This window comes from Oryctolagus cuniculus, chromosome 1 (assembly GCF_964237555.1).
Source record: "Oryctolagus cuniculus chromosome 1, mOryCun1.1, whole genome shotgun sequence".
Taxonomy (NCBI): Eukaryota; Metazoa; Chordata; class Mammalia; order Lagomorpha; family Leporidae; genus Oryctolagus; species Oryctolagus cuniculus.
Window position 1 is genome coordinate 103909910 of NC_091432.1, and position 14783 is coordinate 103924692.

Genomic DNA, 14783 nt, shown 5'->3' on the forward strand with positions numbered 1-14783 from the left:
TGCTTTGCCTTTCAAATAAAAATAAATAAATAAGCATTTCTTTAAATATGACGAGATGCAGTGTGGATGTTTGACTTAGTGGTCAAGATATCCACTGGGATGCTCTCATCCCATATCGGAATACCTGTATTTGGCTTTGGCTCCTGAGTCTACCTTTCTGCTGGTGCACACCCTGGGAGGCAGCAAGTGATGGGTCGGGTACTGGGGTCTCTGCCACCTAAATGGAAGACATGGATTGAATTCCTAGCTCCTGGCTTTGGGCCTGGCTCAGCACAGGGCCATTGCAGTCATTTGGGGATTGAGCCAGCAGCTGGAAAATCTCTGTCTTCTGTTTCCTTGTTTCTTTCTTTCTTTATCTCACTTGCTCTCTCTGTCTTTTAAATTAAAGAAAATTTTAAATTAAAAAAAAATAAACATTTTTTGAATGGTGGGCATGTGATAAGGGCACAGTGGCCAAATCTGGAATAACTTGAGCAGCACAATAATAAACAAAAAGATAAATGAAAAATAAGTTAAAAAAAGAAAGAAAAATAAGTAAAAAGAAAATGTCCATGAATCCATATGGATATAAACAAGTAACTGAGGGAGAAGAGAGCTTGTCTTTACACTAAGAATTCCAACTAGTAAGTGTAGAAGGAGCAGTGGAATTAGAAATCATCAGTTGGTGAACACCATAGTACTTGTTGCAGGAAAGAAAAATCACTGGATGTTACATTTAAAATGAATGGGAAAAATAATAATGGAAAAAAGATATTTTGATAGTTTCAGTGCATCTTCCCACAAGATACATAATTACAAAGGAGAAAACAGCAGCTTTACAGTATAGCAATTTAGCAGACACTATGTAACCAAGCAATCAGTTAACTTCACCAATAATGGGATTTACTGGCATTGTGATATATTGGGATATATTGTGATGTACTGAGAAGGGCATACAATAAGACTTCTGTGATACTCTTGCCAAAAATCCATAACCTTAATCTAATCATAAGAAAGCTTTGGACAAACCCAAATTGAAGGACATTGTATGAAATAACTGGTTGATACTCTCCAAAAAGTGTCAAGGTCATGGAAAACAGAGACTGAAGAACTGTGCCAGATTGGAGGAGACTGAAGTGACATGGCAGCTAAATTCAGTGAAAGACCTTGGGTTGGATCCTGGACCAGAAAAAGGACATTACTGGGGCAATTCATGAAATCTGAATAAGGTCTTTAGATTAGTTAATGGAATTGTGTCAGTGTTATTTTCCTGTTTTGATCATTGTACTGTGGTTATGAAAAATGTAAACATTTGAGTTAACTGAATAATGGATATAGGGGAAGTCTTTTGCCATTATTGCTTTTTTTCTCAGTCTAAAATTATTTCAGAATAAAAAATTAATAAAAAAACAATGCTTTGAATGATCCTGTTTAAGTCAGCAGTGTGATCTAATGACCAAAGAAGGAAGGAAAGAAGAGAAAGGAAAGAAGTATATTTCAAATTATTTATTTATTTATTTATGGTGAAAAGTAGAGTGATAGAGGGAGGGGGGAGGTAGGAGGGAGGGAGGGGGGGAGAGAGAGAGAGAGAGAGAGAGAGAGAGATAGAGATAGATATCAGTCTTCCATCTGCTGGTTCACTCCCCAAATGTCTGCAATGGGCAGAGCTGGGCCAGGCTGAAGCAGCCAGGAACCAGGAACTCCATCTGGGTCTCCCACATGGGTGGCAGGAACTCAGGTACTTAGTCTTCATCCACTGATTAGCAGGGAGCTAGATCAGAAAGCAGAGCAGCTGGGATCCAAACCAGCCCTCCCAAACAGGATGTGGGTATCACAGATGGGAACTTAACCCATTGCACCACCATCCCAGAGAGAAATGACTTGAATGAGGAAGCTATAGGTCTCCTTTACATCCAGAGTGTTATATTAGGTTCTAGCTGTCATAGTTTTAGAGAGAAGAGTGGTAATACCCGTAACCGTTTAATGTAAGGAACGGTTCTTCTTGGCTTGCGTCTCTGCATATACTTGAGAGCACTTGAGGGATATTGATACACCTGGGGCTCTCCCACGTGGGTGCCTTGGGCTATCCTCCACTGCTTTCCCAGGCCATAGCAGAGAGCTGGATCAGAAGTGGAGCAGCCGGGACTTGAACTGGCGCCCATATAGGATGCCAGCACTGCAGGCAGTGGCTTTACCCACTATGCCACAGTGCCAGCTCCCATAATAAACTTTTGTGACCATCTTAGGTCTTGGACTGATGAAATGACAGGTATCATGGATTCAAAGTAATATTTGTTGAGCACTTGTTATTGAGCAAATTCTGAAATATGACGGCATAGAGCACATTTCAGACCTTAGCTCCTTTGAGCTCACTGTCCTCTTCATCTCTTTTCCTTGTTCAGGATTCCTCTGTTGTCCCCATCCTCCTCAAAGCTTGGGCTTCAGGCTGGGCTAATATTCTTTTAGCACCCTAGGCACCCTTATCATGCACATGTCCTCCCTAGCTTGGGAGCTTTGTCTCCTCCTGATCCCTTTTTCACCTGCAGGCTTGAATGCATGGAGCTCTTAGTAGCTCCCTAACTTGGTACAATGCCTGCCACGAACTTATTGTTGAGCTGATTGAATGACACAGGATGCCCTCCAAGGGATTAGAATCTGAGGTGTGGAAGAGGTCAGGAAAGGCTTCCTGGAAATATAGTCATTGAGCTGAGATTTAAGGAGAATTAGCAGGGGGTGGGGTTGGGGGAGAGTGGCAGGAAAGCATGGTGCATTTAAGGCACTGCACATGGTTTGTATGAGACAAAGCGTGAGGATATATATGCAGGAGAAGTGGGGGAAGTTAGAGAATAGGCAAGGTTGGCATGACAGACAAATGGCAGAGCTAAGGGAATTGGACTTTATCTTGAGGATAATTGGAGACCAGTGATGGATTTGTTGCAGGAATGTGTGGAGAGTAGGTTGAGGGTGATACTAGATACAGGAAAGTTGATTAGGAGTTTGACTTAAGCCACGTAATTAGATCCCAGCTGTTATATTTAGTGCCTTTTCTGGTTTTAACTCGTCTTCCTCAGACCAGAGTGGTTCACTCCAGAAGTGCCTATTGCCTCATTTGCCTCAGGTGGGGCTTTGGCTTGCAATAGTAGCAGACCTTGGAGTATTATTTTTCCCAGCTGCCCAGATCAGGCAGAAGGTATAGCCACTCTTGTTTACAGAGTGAAGTGAATAGCAAGAGGCCTTTGGTAAGTGCTCTGTTTACTGGATGTTAATACCAGGACTGCTATGTCCTAGCTATGCGGACATTGGGAAAAGTTATATAGCCTCTGTGAATCTCATCCATAAAATGAATCTTTGGTGCTTCTTGGATAATTGAATTAGATTATTGATGATGAAAACAATAATGACCATTTAGTAAACATTAATATTAATTACAACAAATTGGCACAGAGAGAAATTATTTATTATTGAAGATTTCATTTAAGTTCAGGAAGCAGTTAGTGAGTGGTTTTGACCATTGTTTCATTAAGGAAGTACTTGGGACTTAGAAATCATTTATACTATAACCAAATTATAATTTAATGCAATTAGCTCTTGAACTTGATTTTTATATTTAGACTCTTGAGCTACTACAGAAAACGGAGCTGTTGCCTGGACTGTGACATTGCTCATGTGCTTTTTTGATATTAATGCCCATCTGCTGGCCAAATACGCAAGAGGAAACTTTTGAGTACAAGTTGGAATACAAAATGGAATATGTAGGGGCTGACACTGTAGCATAGCAGGTTAAGGTTCCATCTGCATCACCAGCATTCCATTTGAGAGCTCTACTTCCAATCCAGCTCCTTAATGATGTGCCTGAGAAAGTAGCGGAAGATGGCCCAAGTCCTTAGGCCTCTGCCACCCACATGGGAGACCTGGAAGAAGCTCCTGGTTCCTGACTTTGTCCTGGCCTGGCCCTAGCTGTGGCAGCCATTTGGGGAGTGAACCATGGGATGGAAGATCTCTCTCTCTCTTTCTCTCTGTAACTCTGCCTTTCAAATAAATTTTTTTAAAAATCTAAAAAAAAAAAAAAAAAAAGAATATGTGAGATTGTCCGAGGCTTAGAAAGAATTACATGCCTTTTCCTAGATGCCTGACCAGTTTCTAATCATATGAGGGCCTAACTTTGTCTGAAAGTAAATAAAAGGTCTTGCCGTCTTCAGTAACACTGCTCAATAGAACTTTTCTTTGTCCTTCTCTGTTTAGGTTTTAAGTAACCAGATCCTCTTCGACAATATGAAACACAGATTAAAACTAACTCTAACAATCCTAGGATTATGGGCTCAGGAGAATAAATCTTGGGTTGACTGCGAGACGAGTTCATTTAAGTCTTATTTTGAAGAAAGCAGCTATGGAACAGGCAGCCCTGAGCTTGGCTTATTTTTCATTCTTGGCTCCCCAAGATCAATTCCTCACAATCCTTTGTGTATATGATACATGCGTGGTTGTTCTTGAGAACCACGGTGGGTCACTGGCAGCAGTAGTTAGAACTGGCCATGGCTTTTGACCCAGTCCTCATCCCTGGTCAACAACAGAATTTGAAGGAAGCAGGAATCACAGTGATTGAAACACTTACGTGTTTATCTATGTCTGCAGTGCCACCCAAGTCACAGGTTAGCATATCTTTGGAGATTAACTTCAAACTAGAGAATTCCAGAACATGCTGGGTATCTGACCATGACACCATCTTTCTCTCCTGGGTATAGACTGCCCACCATAGCTCACTCTCAAATGCTGCTTTAGAGAGTACAGGGGAGGGGCATTAATGTGCAACGCCTGCCTGATTGGCACCTTTTGTGTTCCAGCAACAGCTGCAGGCGTATGTGGCCTGGGTAAATGCCCAGCTGAGGAAGAGGCCCACAGTGAAGCCTGTGCAGGACCTGCGGCAGGATCTCCGGGATGGGGTGATCCTGGCATACCTCATCGAGATTGTTGGTGAGTTGGCTCTGGATGCTGAGGCTACAGCATGGCCTTCTTTACCCTTCGTGTGCCCCTCAAAGCCCCTCTAGAATGTTTGGCCATGGACAGAGTGAAGACTTAAAATACTTGGCCAGACACTGTGTGCCAGGCACTGCCTTATGCTCTGGGAGTTTGATGATGAGCAGTCTGTGCTCTCAGAAGTCTCCCCGTTTCGTTAGAAAGACTGGAAAGTGAAGTCACTTCCATTAATGGACTTAGGACTCCGGTGGGGCAAGCACAGAGGAAAACGCAGCCAGTCTTAAGGGCTCAGGGGTAACCTAGCAGAAGAATTGATGTCTCAACTGAGGCCTGCCAGAGAAGCTGATAGCTGAGCCAAGGCCAGAAAAGGAAGCAGCAGCCAGATAAAAGGGGGGTGTGTTCTCCGGAAAAGGCCCCAGTGCAATACTCGCTGTCATAATGCTGCAGAGAAAGGTTTGCCTCTGGAAGCCCTGGAGTTGTTGCCAGTTTGGTATCATCTATTAAGCATTTGCCCACAGCTCTGTTATTATTTCTGTCATGAAACAGTAATCATTTGTGGCAATCACTTGTTTACCTATCTGTCTCCTGTAGAAACTGAACAGGTATAGAATAATGTTCCTCTGTTTCTCCAACCCCTAAGCAAATGCACGTAATTGATTCTCAAACCTTTATTGTTATATCAAGCAGCTCACCTTGCTTAGAACCCTGAGAGACATGGAGCCTGCACGTGGGGTGGAAGACACCTGATTGCAGCAGGCATCCTATCCACGAACACTTCCTTGGGACAGCTCATGAACTCATCAGAGGATTCATTTTAATGAAAATAACGGGACTCATAGTCACAGTAGCTGCCAGGATTTGGAATTCTGTCTTGCTTAATTTCATTTCATTTAATCATCACCCCCTTGGGAAACAGATACTATTATTCCCCCTTTCAGAAACAAGCTTACAAGAGAAGATTTATAAAAATAAATACATTCAGGGGCCAGCGCTGTGGTGTAGCGGGTAAAGCCACCGGCTGCTGTGCCGGCATCCCATATGGGTGCTGGTTGGAGTCCCGCCTGCTCCACTTCCAATCCATCTCCCTGCTAATGCACCTGGGAAAGCAGTGGAAGATGACCCAAGTCCTTGGGCCCTTCCACCCATTTGGCAGATCTGGAAGAAGCTCCTGGATCCTGGCTTCGGATCAGCCCAGCTCCAGCCGTTGCAGCCATTTGGGGAATAAACCGGCAGATGGAAGATCTCTCTTTCTCTCTCTGCCCTTGCCTCTCTGTAACCTTGTCTTTCAAGCAAATAAATAGATCTTTAAAAAAATACATTCATAGAGTACTTAATATGTGTCAAAGTAGCTGAGCAAGGTACTTTGAATTATTTGTGATATGGCTGTGAGGAGTTGAGAACCCCCCTCTGAAATGCTTTGGCCCAGAAGTGTTAACAGATTTTGGATTTTTTGGATTTTAGAATATTTGCATAGACTAAATCTGAAATGCTCCAAAATCTGAATTATTTTGAGCATATCATGTCGTTGCTCAGAATGTTTAAGGTTTGGAGCATTTCAGAGTTTGGATTTTGAGATTAAGGATGCTTAGCCTATACGACTACTCTTTTGCTCATTTTATGTAGTTTAGAGAGGCTAAGCACCTTTACAAGGTCACCTTACTATAAGTGCCTAAGTAAAGGTACCAGCTTAGATTTGCTTTAATTCCAAAGCCCATTTTAAAATTTAGGTTTTCATTGATTTGAATAGGCTGTTCATAAATTATTAGGAAATCCAGATAGTACAAAAGAATATAGAATCAAAAGCCTTTTTTCTACCTATATCTCCCTCCTAGCTGCCCATTCTTCTTTTTGGTGACAGCAGTGTTAGCAGTTTGTTACATTTCTTTCCAGAGATAATCTGTGCATACAGAGGCAATATGAATATGTCATTTTTTGTTGGTTTGTTTGCTTTTTCTTTTTCTTTTTTAAAAATATTTTATTTATTTATTTGAGAGGTAAAGTTCAGACAGTGAGAGGGAGAGACAGAGAGAAAGGTCTTCCTGACATTGGTTCACTCCCCAACTGGCCGCAACGGCTGGAGCTGCGCCAATCCAAAGCCAGGAGCCAGGAGCTTCTTCCTGGGCTCCCACGTGGGTGCAGGAGCCCAAGGACTTGGGCCATCTTCTACTGCTTTCCCAGGCCATAGCTGAGAGCTGGATTGGAAGAGGAGCAGCTGGGGATAGAACTGGTGCCTATATGGGATGTTGGCGCCACAGGCGGAGGATTAACCTACTGTGCCACAGCGCTAGCCCCATGAATATATCATCTTATTTTCCCAAAACCCAGCTTCTCAAATACTGCTTTCCATTGTTTTTGCTGTATAGAAAAGCCTCCCAAGATTGTGTCTGTACTCGTGAAATTTATTTCCTTATTTTGTATTCGTTCTGTAACCCTCCCTCATTAGGCTTTTGATCCCACAACTCCACTGGGACTGCTTCCCTTGGGATCCTGACTTGCACCTTGTCAAATCCAGGGGCCAGCCCTCAGTCCTTGTTTTGCCTGACTTAGCAGGGCCTGGTAGAGTAGATCATTACCACCTCTTTCAAAGACTCTTCGCTTGGCTTCCAGGATGCTCTAGATCTCTGGCTTTCCTCCCTCCTCACTGGCTGCCCTCCTCACTTGCTTTGCTGTCTTTTTCTCCTTGACCTGTAAATTGTTGGAGTGATAGAGGTCCTGTCCTTCATGTATTCTCTACCCCAGAGCGATCTCTTCTCACATTTGTGTAATTAGCCTTGAACTTTCCCTTGACTTCTGCACATGACTGCCTGACTTCCTGTTCAATGTCTGTACGTTGTCTAGTATGCAGCACTAACTTCACACATCTTGATCAAAACTTTGGATTTCCTCCCCAGCAACCAGTCCCTTTGTCCTCAAGGTTTCTTTTTTCCTTTGATGTTTGTTTGTTTTATTGCGAAGGCAGAGGACCAGAGAGGGAGAGATAGACAGATTGTCCGTATGCTGGCTTACTCCGCAAATGCCCACAACAGCCAGAGCTGAGCAAGGCTGGAACTTAGTCCAGGTTTCTCACATAGTGGAAGGGACCCAAATACTTGAGCCAGTACTTGCTGGTGTCCAGAGTGCACGTTAGGAGGAAGCTGGGATAGAGACCAGAGCCAGAACTTAAACCCGGGCTCTCCGATATGGGATGTGGACATCCCAAGTGGCAGTTTAAACACTGCACCAAATGCCTCGATCCAGATTCTTCATCTGAGGGGCACATCACACTACCATTCACCCACCTGCTGAACCAGAACAACTTAGAAGTTGTGTTTGGGGCCGGCGCTGTGGCATAACAGGTAAAGAAAAAGAAGTTGTCTTTAATTATTCTCTTTTCCTCATATATCATATTTAATCCTTCACATATACTGTCTGCTTTATATCAATGTATACCCAGTATCTGGCTTCTTAACAGTCAGCCTCTTACACTCTTGGCCCAAACTAAGCCATCATTATCTTTTGCCTTGACTGTTTCATTATCCTTTTGACTGATCTCCTTGTTTGCTCTCTATATAGTCTATATCCACAGAGTCAACTTTTAGAAACATAAGCCACAGGGGCCGACACTTTGGTGTAACAGAAAAAGCCACTGCCTGCAGTGCCGGCATTCTGTATGGGTGCTGGTTCGAGTTCTGGCTACTCTTCTTCTGATCCAGTTTTCTGCTATTGCCTGGGAAAGCAATAGAAGTTGGCTCAAGTGCTTGGGCCCTGGCACCAACATGGGAGACCTGGAAGAAGCTCCTGGCTCCTGGCTTCGAATCAGTGAGCTCCAGCCATTGTGGCCATCTGGGGAGTGAACCAATGGATAGAAAACTGCTCTCTCTCTCTGCCTCTGCCTCTCTCTCTCTGTAACTCTGCCTTCCAAATAAATAAATAAATAAATCTTAAAAAAATAAGGAAGTGGAGCAGCCAGGACTCAAACTGGCACCCATATGGGATGCCGGCACTCCAGGCGGCCGCTTTACCCGTTGCACCATAGTGCTGGCCCCTAAATAAATAAATTCTTTTAAAAAAAAATAAACCAGATAATTTCACTCCCATATCTCAAGATCTCTTTCCTGTCCATCATTCTTTTTTTTTTTTTTTTGACAGGCAGAGTGGACAGTGAGAGAGAGAGACAGAGAGAAAGGTCTTCCTTTTTGCCGTTGGTTCACCCTCCAATGGCCGCCGCGGCCGGCGCACCGCGCTGATCTGATGGCAGGAGCCAGGAGCCAGGTGCTTTTCCTGGTCTCCCATGGGGTGCAGGGCCCAAGCACCTGGGCCATCCTCCACTGCACTCCCTGGCCACAGCAGAGAGCTGGCCTGGAAGAGGGGCAACTGGGACAGAATCCGGTGCCCCGACCGGGACTAGAACCCGGTGTGCCGGCGCCGCTAGGCGGAGGATTAGCCTAGTGAGCCGCGGCGCCGGCCTGTCCATCATTCTTAGAATAAAATTCAAGTTCTTTACTCTAGTTCACAGAACCCTATATCATCTAGCCCTTGCCTACTTCTCTGTCCTCTCCTAGGAGAAACTCAAGTGTGGAAAGAGATTTTGTCTTTTTCTTTTTTAAAGATTTATTTTATTTATTTGTTGGGAGATGGAGAAACAGATATCTTCCATACACTGGTTCACTCCAATGGCCAGGCTTGGCTCAGGCCAAAGCCAGTAGCCTGGAACACCATCTGGGTCTCCCAAATGTGTGGCGGCCTCTGCTTTCCCAGGCATGTGAGCTGGGAGCTAGATTGGAAACAGAGCAACTGGGACTGGAACCGGCACCTGTATGGGCACACATCAGTCCTGATTTTGTCTTTCTTATTCACTACTATGTCTGATGTCCAAAACAATGTCTGACACACAGTGGGTGCTCAATGGATATTTGGATTTCCCCCCCAATTTTAATTAATTTGAAAGAAAGAGAGACAGAGACAGCAACCTCTAATTTCACTGGTTCACTCCTCAAATGCTCACAACACTGTGGCTAGGTCAAGCTGAAGCCAACAGTCAGGAACTCATTCTGAGTCTCCCATATGGGTGGCAAGAACCCAGCTTTTAGAGCCTTCACCACTGCCTCCCAGAGTGTGTATTAGCAGGAAGCTGGAATCAGGAGCATAGCTAGAACTTGAACCTAGGTACTCTGATGTGGAATGCAGGGTGTCCCAAGTGGTGTCTTAACCACCAGCCAAGCTCCTGCCCCTTCATGGACATTTGTTGAGTGATAAATGTACACGTGGTGACTTCACAGGCTCTTGGGAATAGATTTGAAAACTGGAAGGCACCCTGAAAAGCTTTTTATTTTCCTCTTCTCCATCCAAATTACACACACCAGGACTTAACTCACTTACATATTTATGGATAATTTTAGTAGTCATATCAAATATTCCCTCTGGTTGCAGTGAAATGTTGATACTATTCCTCCCTATAATGTCCTATTTTCTGTCTCCTAACAGCAGGAGAAAAGCTGAGTGGCGTACAGTTGAGTCCTAGTAACCAACAAGAGATGAAAAGTAATGTGGAGAAAGTGCTACAGTTTGTGGCCTCCAAAAAGATTCGTATGCACCAGACTTCGGCTAAAGGTCAGTGACTCATCACATCCCCTGGTGGTGAATGAATATACCCAGGACAATCAACACCTGCCGGGCTCAGAAGAACCCTTGCTTGTGTAGCCAAGGGTTCTGAGTAGACTGGAGTAGGATCAAGCTCATGGCCTCTTGTCATTTTTCCATAAAGAAAGTTGTCTTCGGTTGGAGTGATTATCAAATCCAGCTGTTTTGGAAACCTGGGTGGAGAAAGACATTCTTTATTCATTGTAACTGGATACAAGTTTGCTTGAGTGTGTAGGAAAATTAATAGTTAGAGAAGAAATTAGAAAATTAGTACATTAATTTTAGAATATCTTATTTAAGTTATCAAAAATGAAGGTAAATTACATGTTTCAAGAGCCTTCAGTGTCATGACCAAGTATTACTTCAAATTATCTTACCCTATACTTTATCTATGCAGTGTTCTAGAGAAAAATGTTTTATCGCATTTTTTGGATATCAGAACATTGCAGGCAGGATGAAAGGGGCTCTGTGATCTCTGCATCTGCTCTCTTGTAGAGCGGCATGGCCCCAGGGTTGCCCATCCACTTTGAGCCTGGGCTGTGAGGAAGGAACAGTGGAGGTACCCTGGGAGAGCACAGGCTCTCTAGTCCTCTCACTGTTTCTCGAGGACTGGCTGGGTGCCTGGTTCTGTTTGAGCTTTGGTTTGTGGGTCTGATTGCCCGTGGGTCTGATGAAAATGGGGGCAGAAGGGAACCCTCCTTTCATGTTGGGTCACTGGTGATCTCTGTGTGGAGGTTGTTCAGTTGGAGCAGATACTGACCATTGAGAGCGTCCTATCAAATAGGTATCAAATAATCCTTTTCTAAGCCTTGAGTATTTAAAAGGCTATGAAGCTTTAAAAGATAGAATTTTACCCATCACTTAATACTTTTACCAGACTATCACATTTGTTTTTGCCTGCATTCCCCCTTTTTTTCTAGGACAAAATTGAAAGTGCAGGTGTCTCCGATCTGGTCTCCATGTGGAGTGGGCTTGGGGATCTGGCCCAATAACGTGGGCTATTTTAAGGGAACGCTGCCATTCAGGGCATCATTGTCTTTCACCTGGAAAAGTGCAGTGGTTTTCTAATTAATTCCTGCTGCATCAAGTTTTGCCCATATCCCTTCTGCTTTCCAAACTGTAGCTAGAATGATCTTTCGTTGTCAGAGTGTGTATACTAGTGCTACTCCCTCCTCTGCATCCGAGGGCCCTTAGGATGTAAATCCAAAGTTCTTGTTGTGGCATGCCCTGTCCCATGTGACCTGCCCTCTGATTCATCCTCCTGTGGCCTCACCTTCCCCACCTCCTAACCCCCACACTCTGTTCTCTGATTATGCTGAATTTTCAGTTCCTTCACCACAGCACTGTGTCATAGAAATACTTATAATGGAAGTCACAGAGATAACTTAAGAGTTTCATTTTCATTTGTATTTTTTTTGACAACTTACAATTTCTAATAAACACATTAGGGCATTTAGCCTAGTGGTTAAGATGTCCATAGTGCTGGTGTTCAGGTCCTGGATCTACTCCCAGTTCTAGCTTCCTGCTAATGTGAATCCTGGGAGGCAGCAGGAATGGCTAAAGTAGTTGGGTCCCTGCCACCCACACGGGAGACCTAGATTGAGTTCCTGGCTCCTAGCTTCAACCTGTACCAGCTCCAGCCATTGCAGGCATCTAATGAATGAGTGAACCGGTGGATGGGAGCTCTCTGTTTCTCTCCTTTCAAATAAACAAATAATTTTTTTAAAAAACCAGATAAGTTTAATTTTAATAATTAAGTTTAATTAATCATTATTATTAATACTTTAATACAGTATATCCCAAATTCTATTATTTTGCCATGAAATCTATACTAAAAGTTACTGAAATATTTTGCATTCCTTGTGTGTGTGTGTGTGTGTTTGTATGCTGTGTAAACTACTACACTTACAGTGCATTTTTAGTTCAGACTAGTTCTCCATAGCCTCATGTGGCTGGTAGCTTCCATATCGAACAGTTCAGCTCTGATACAGGGATACTTGGAAGAAGTTCATTGAAGATTGAAATTGAAAGATAAGGGGGTTTTTAGTGCAAAACATTTGAAATGCATGAATTTTCTTAATATGCATTTTTCATTGACTTTTAAAAAATATTTATTTGGGAGACAGAGTCAGAAAGATAAGAGAGCTCCCATCTTCTGGATCCCTCTTCAAATGCCTAGGAACCCAGCTGCTAAAGCCGTCACCACTGTCTCCCAGGGTACACATTAGCAGGAAGCTGGAGTTGCATATCAAACTAAGCACTTGATAAAAGATTCATACATCCTATAGCCAGCAGTTTAACTGCTAAGCCAAACGCCCACTCTCATGGACATTTTTTAGAATATATTTTTTGGGGGTGGGTGTTGTGGAGCAGTGGGTTAAGCCACCACTTGGGATGCTTGCATCTGATACCAGAGGGCCATTTCAAGTCCTGGCTCCTCTGCTTCACATCCTACTGCCTGCTCAATTACTTTAGTAATTTAGTAATTAATGATGCTCAATTACTTTAGTCTGCCTTCATGTGAGAGACTCAGATGTAGTTCCTGGACCCTGGCTTCACCTGGCCCAACCCTGGCTATTACAGCCATTTTGGAGTGAACCAGTGTGTAGAAGATTTCTTTTTCTGTCTTTCCCTCTCTCTGTCACTCTGCCTTCCAAACAAATAAATCCTTTAAAAATTTAATAATATATATTTAAAGATTTATTTTTATTTATTTATTTATTTATTGACAGGCAGAGTGGACAGTGAGAGAGAGAGACAGAGAGAATGGTCTTCCTTTTGCCGTTGGTTTACCCTCCAATGGCCGCCGTGGCCGGCGCACTATGGCCGGCGCATTACGTTGATCCGAAGGCAGGAGCCAGCTGCTTCTCCTGGTCTCCCATGCGGGTGCAGGGCCCAAGCACTTGGGCCATCCTCCACTGTACTCCCAGGCCATAGCAGAGAGCTGGCCTGGAAGAGGGGCAACGGGACAGAATCCGGCGCCCCAACGGGGACTAGAACCCGGTGTGCCGGCGCCGCAAGGCGGAGGATTAGCCTATTGAGCCATGGCGCCAGCCTAAAGATTTATTTATTCTATTTGAAAGGCAAAGTTATAGAGAGGCTGAGAGAGAGAGAGAAAGAGAGAGAGTCTTCTATCTGCTGGTTCACTCCCCAGATGGCTGCAACAGCTGGAGCTACACCGATCCAAAGCCAGGAGCAAGGAGCTTCTTCTGGGTCTCACCTGCTGGTGCAGGGGCCCAAGGACTTGGGCCATCTTCCATTGCTTTCCCAGACCATTGCAGAGAGCTGGATGGGAAGTGGAGCAGCCGGGACTTGAACCAGTGCCCATATGGGATGCTGGCACTGCAGGCAATGGCTTTACCTCTTATGCCATAGCACCGGCCCAAGAATATATATATATATATATTATTTATTTATTTTTTTGACAGGCAGAGTGGACAGTGAGAGAGAGAGACAGAGAGAAAGGTCTTCCTTTGCCGTTGGTTCACCCTCCAATGGCCGCCCCGGCCGGCGCGCTGCGGCTGGTGCACCGCGCTGATCCGAAGCCAGGAGCCAGGTGCTTCCTCCTGGTCTCCCATGGGGTGCAGGGCCCAAGCACGTGGGCCATCCTTCACTGCCTTCCCGGGCCACAGCAGAGAGCTGGCCTGGAAGAGGGGCAACGGGACAGAATCCGGCGCCCCGACCGGGACTAGAACCTGGTGTGCCGGCGCCGCTAGGTGGAGGATTAGCCTATTGAGCCGCGGCGCCGGCCGAGAATATATATTTTTAAAATTTCCTTTTTTATTTGCAAGAAAGACATGGAGAGAGAGCTTCCATCAACTGGTTCACTCTCCAAATGCCTGCAGCTAGGGTTAGGCCAGGCCATAGGCAGAAGCCTGGAACTTCACCCATGTCTCCCACATGGATGGTAGAATAGCAAAACTTGAGTCATCATTTGCTGCCTTCCAGGATGTACATTAACAAGAAACTGGATTGGAAAGAGAGGAAGCAGGACTCGAGTTAGGCACTCTGATACAGGATGAGGGTGTCCTGAGCAGTGACTTCACTGCTGTGCCACATGCCACCCATGAACTTTTTGGATCATGCTGTTTCTCTAGACCTTCATACCTATTTTTCCTTCTCTCTTACCTAACAAAACGCCCTTTCTACAAAAGATGCCTCCACTCTGAATTCCCAAAGAATCCTGTGCCTCTCATAGCAAAACGTCACCA

At 44.4% G+C, this 14783-nt stretch overlaps 1 protein-coding gene across 11 annotated transcripts in view; it reads left to right on the forward strand.

Moving 5' to 3' along the window:
* The window catches only part of DIXDC1 (DIX domain containing 1), an 88788-nt gene that overhangs the window by 29132 nt on the left and 44873 nt on the right, over positions 1–14783 (forward strand). For 6 of the 11 annotated variants that reach the window (XM_070078086.1, XM_070078092.1, XM_070078084.1 and 3 more), the window contains 2 exons: positions 4821–4950; positions 10417–10542. In XM_070078086.1, the coding sequence (XP_069934187.1) occupies positions 4821–4950; positions 10417–10542 (256 nt within the window). Of the gene's footprint in view, positions 1–4382; positions 4629–4820; positions 4951–10416; positions 10543–14783 lie in introns of those variants that run through there. The other 5 variants (XM_070078101.1, XM_070078093.1, XM_070078115.1 and 2 more) reach the window with 5 other exon arrangements.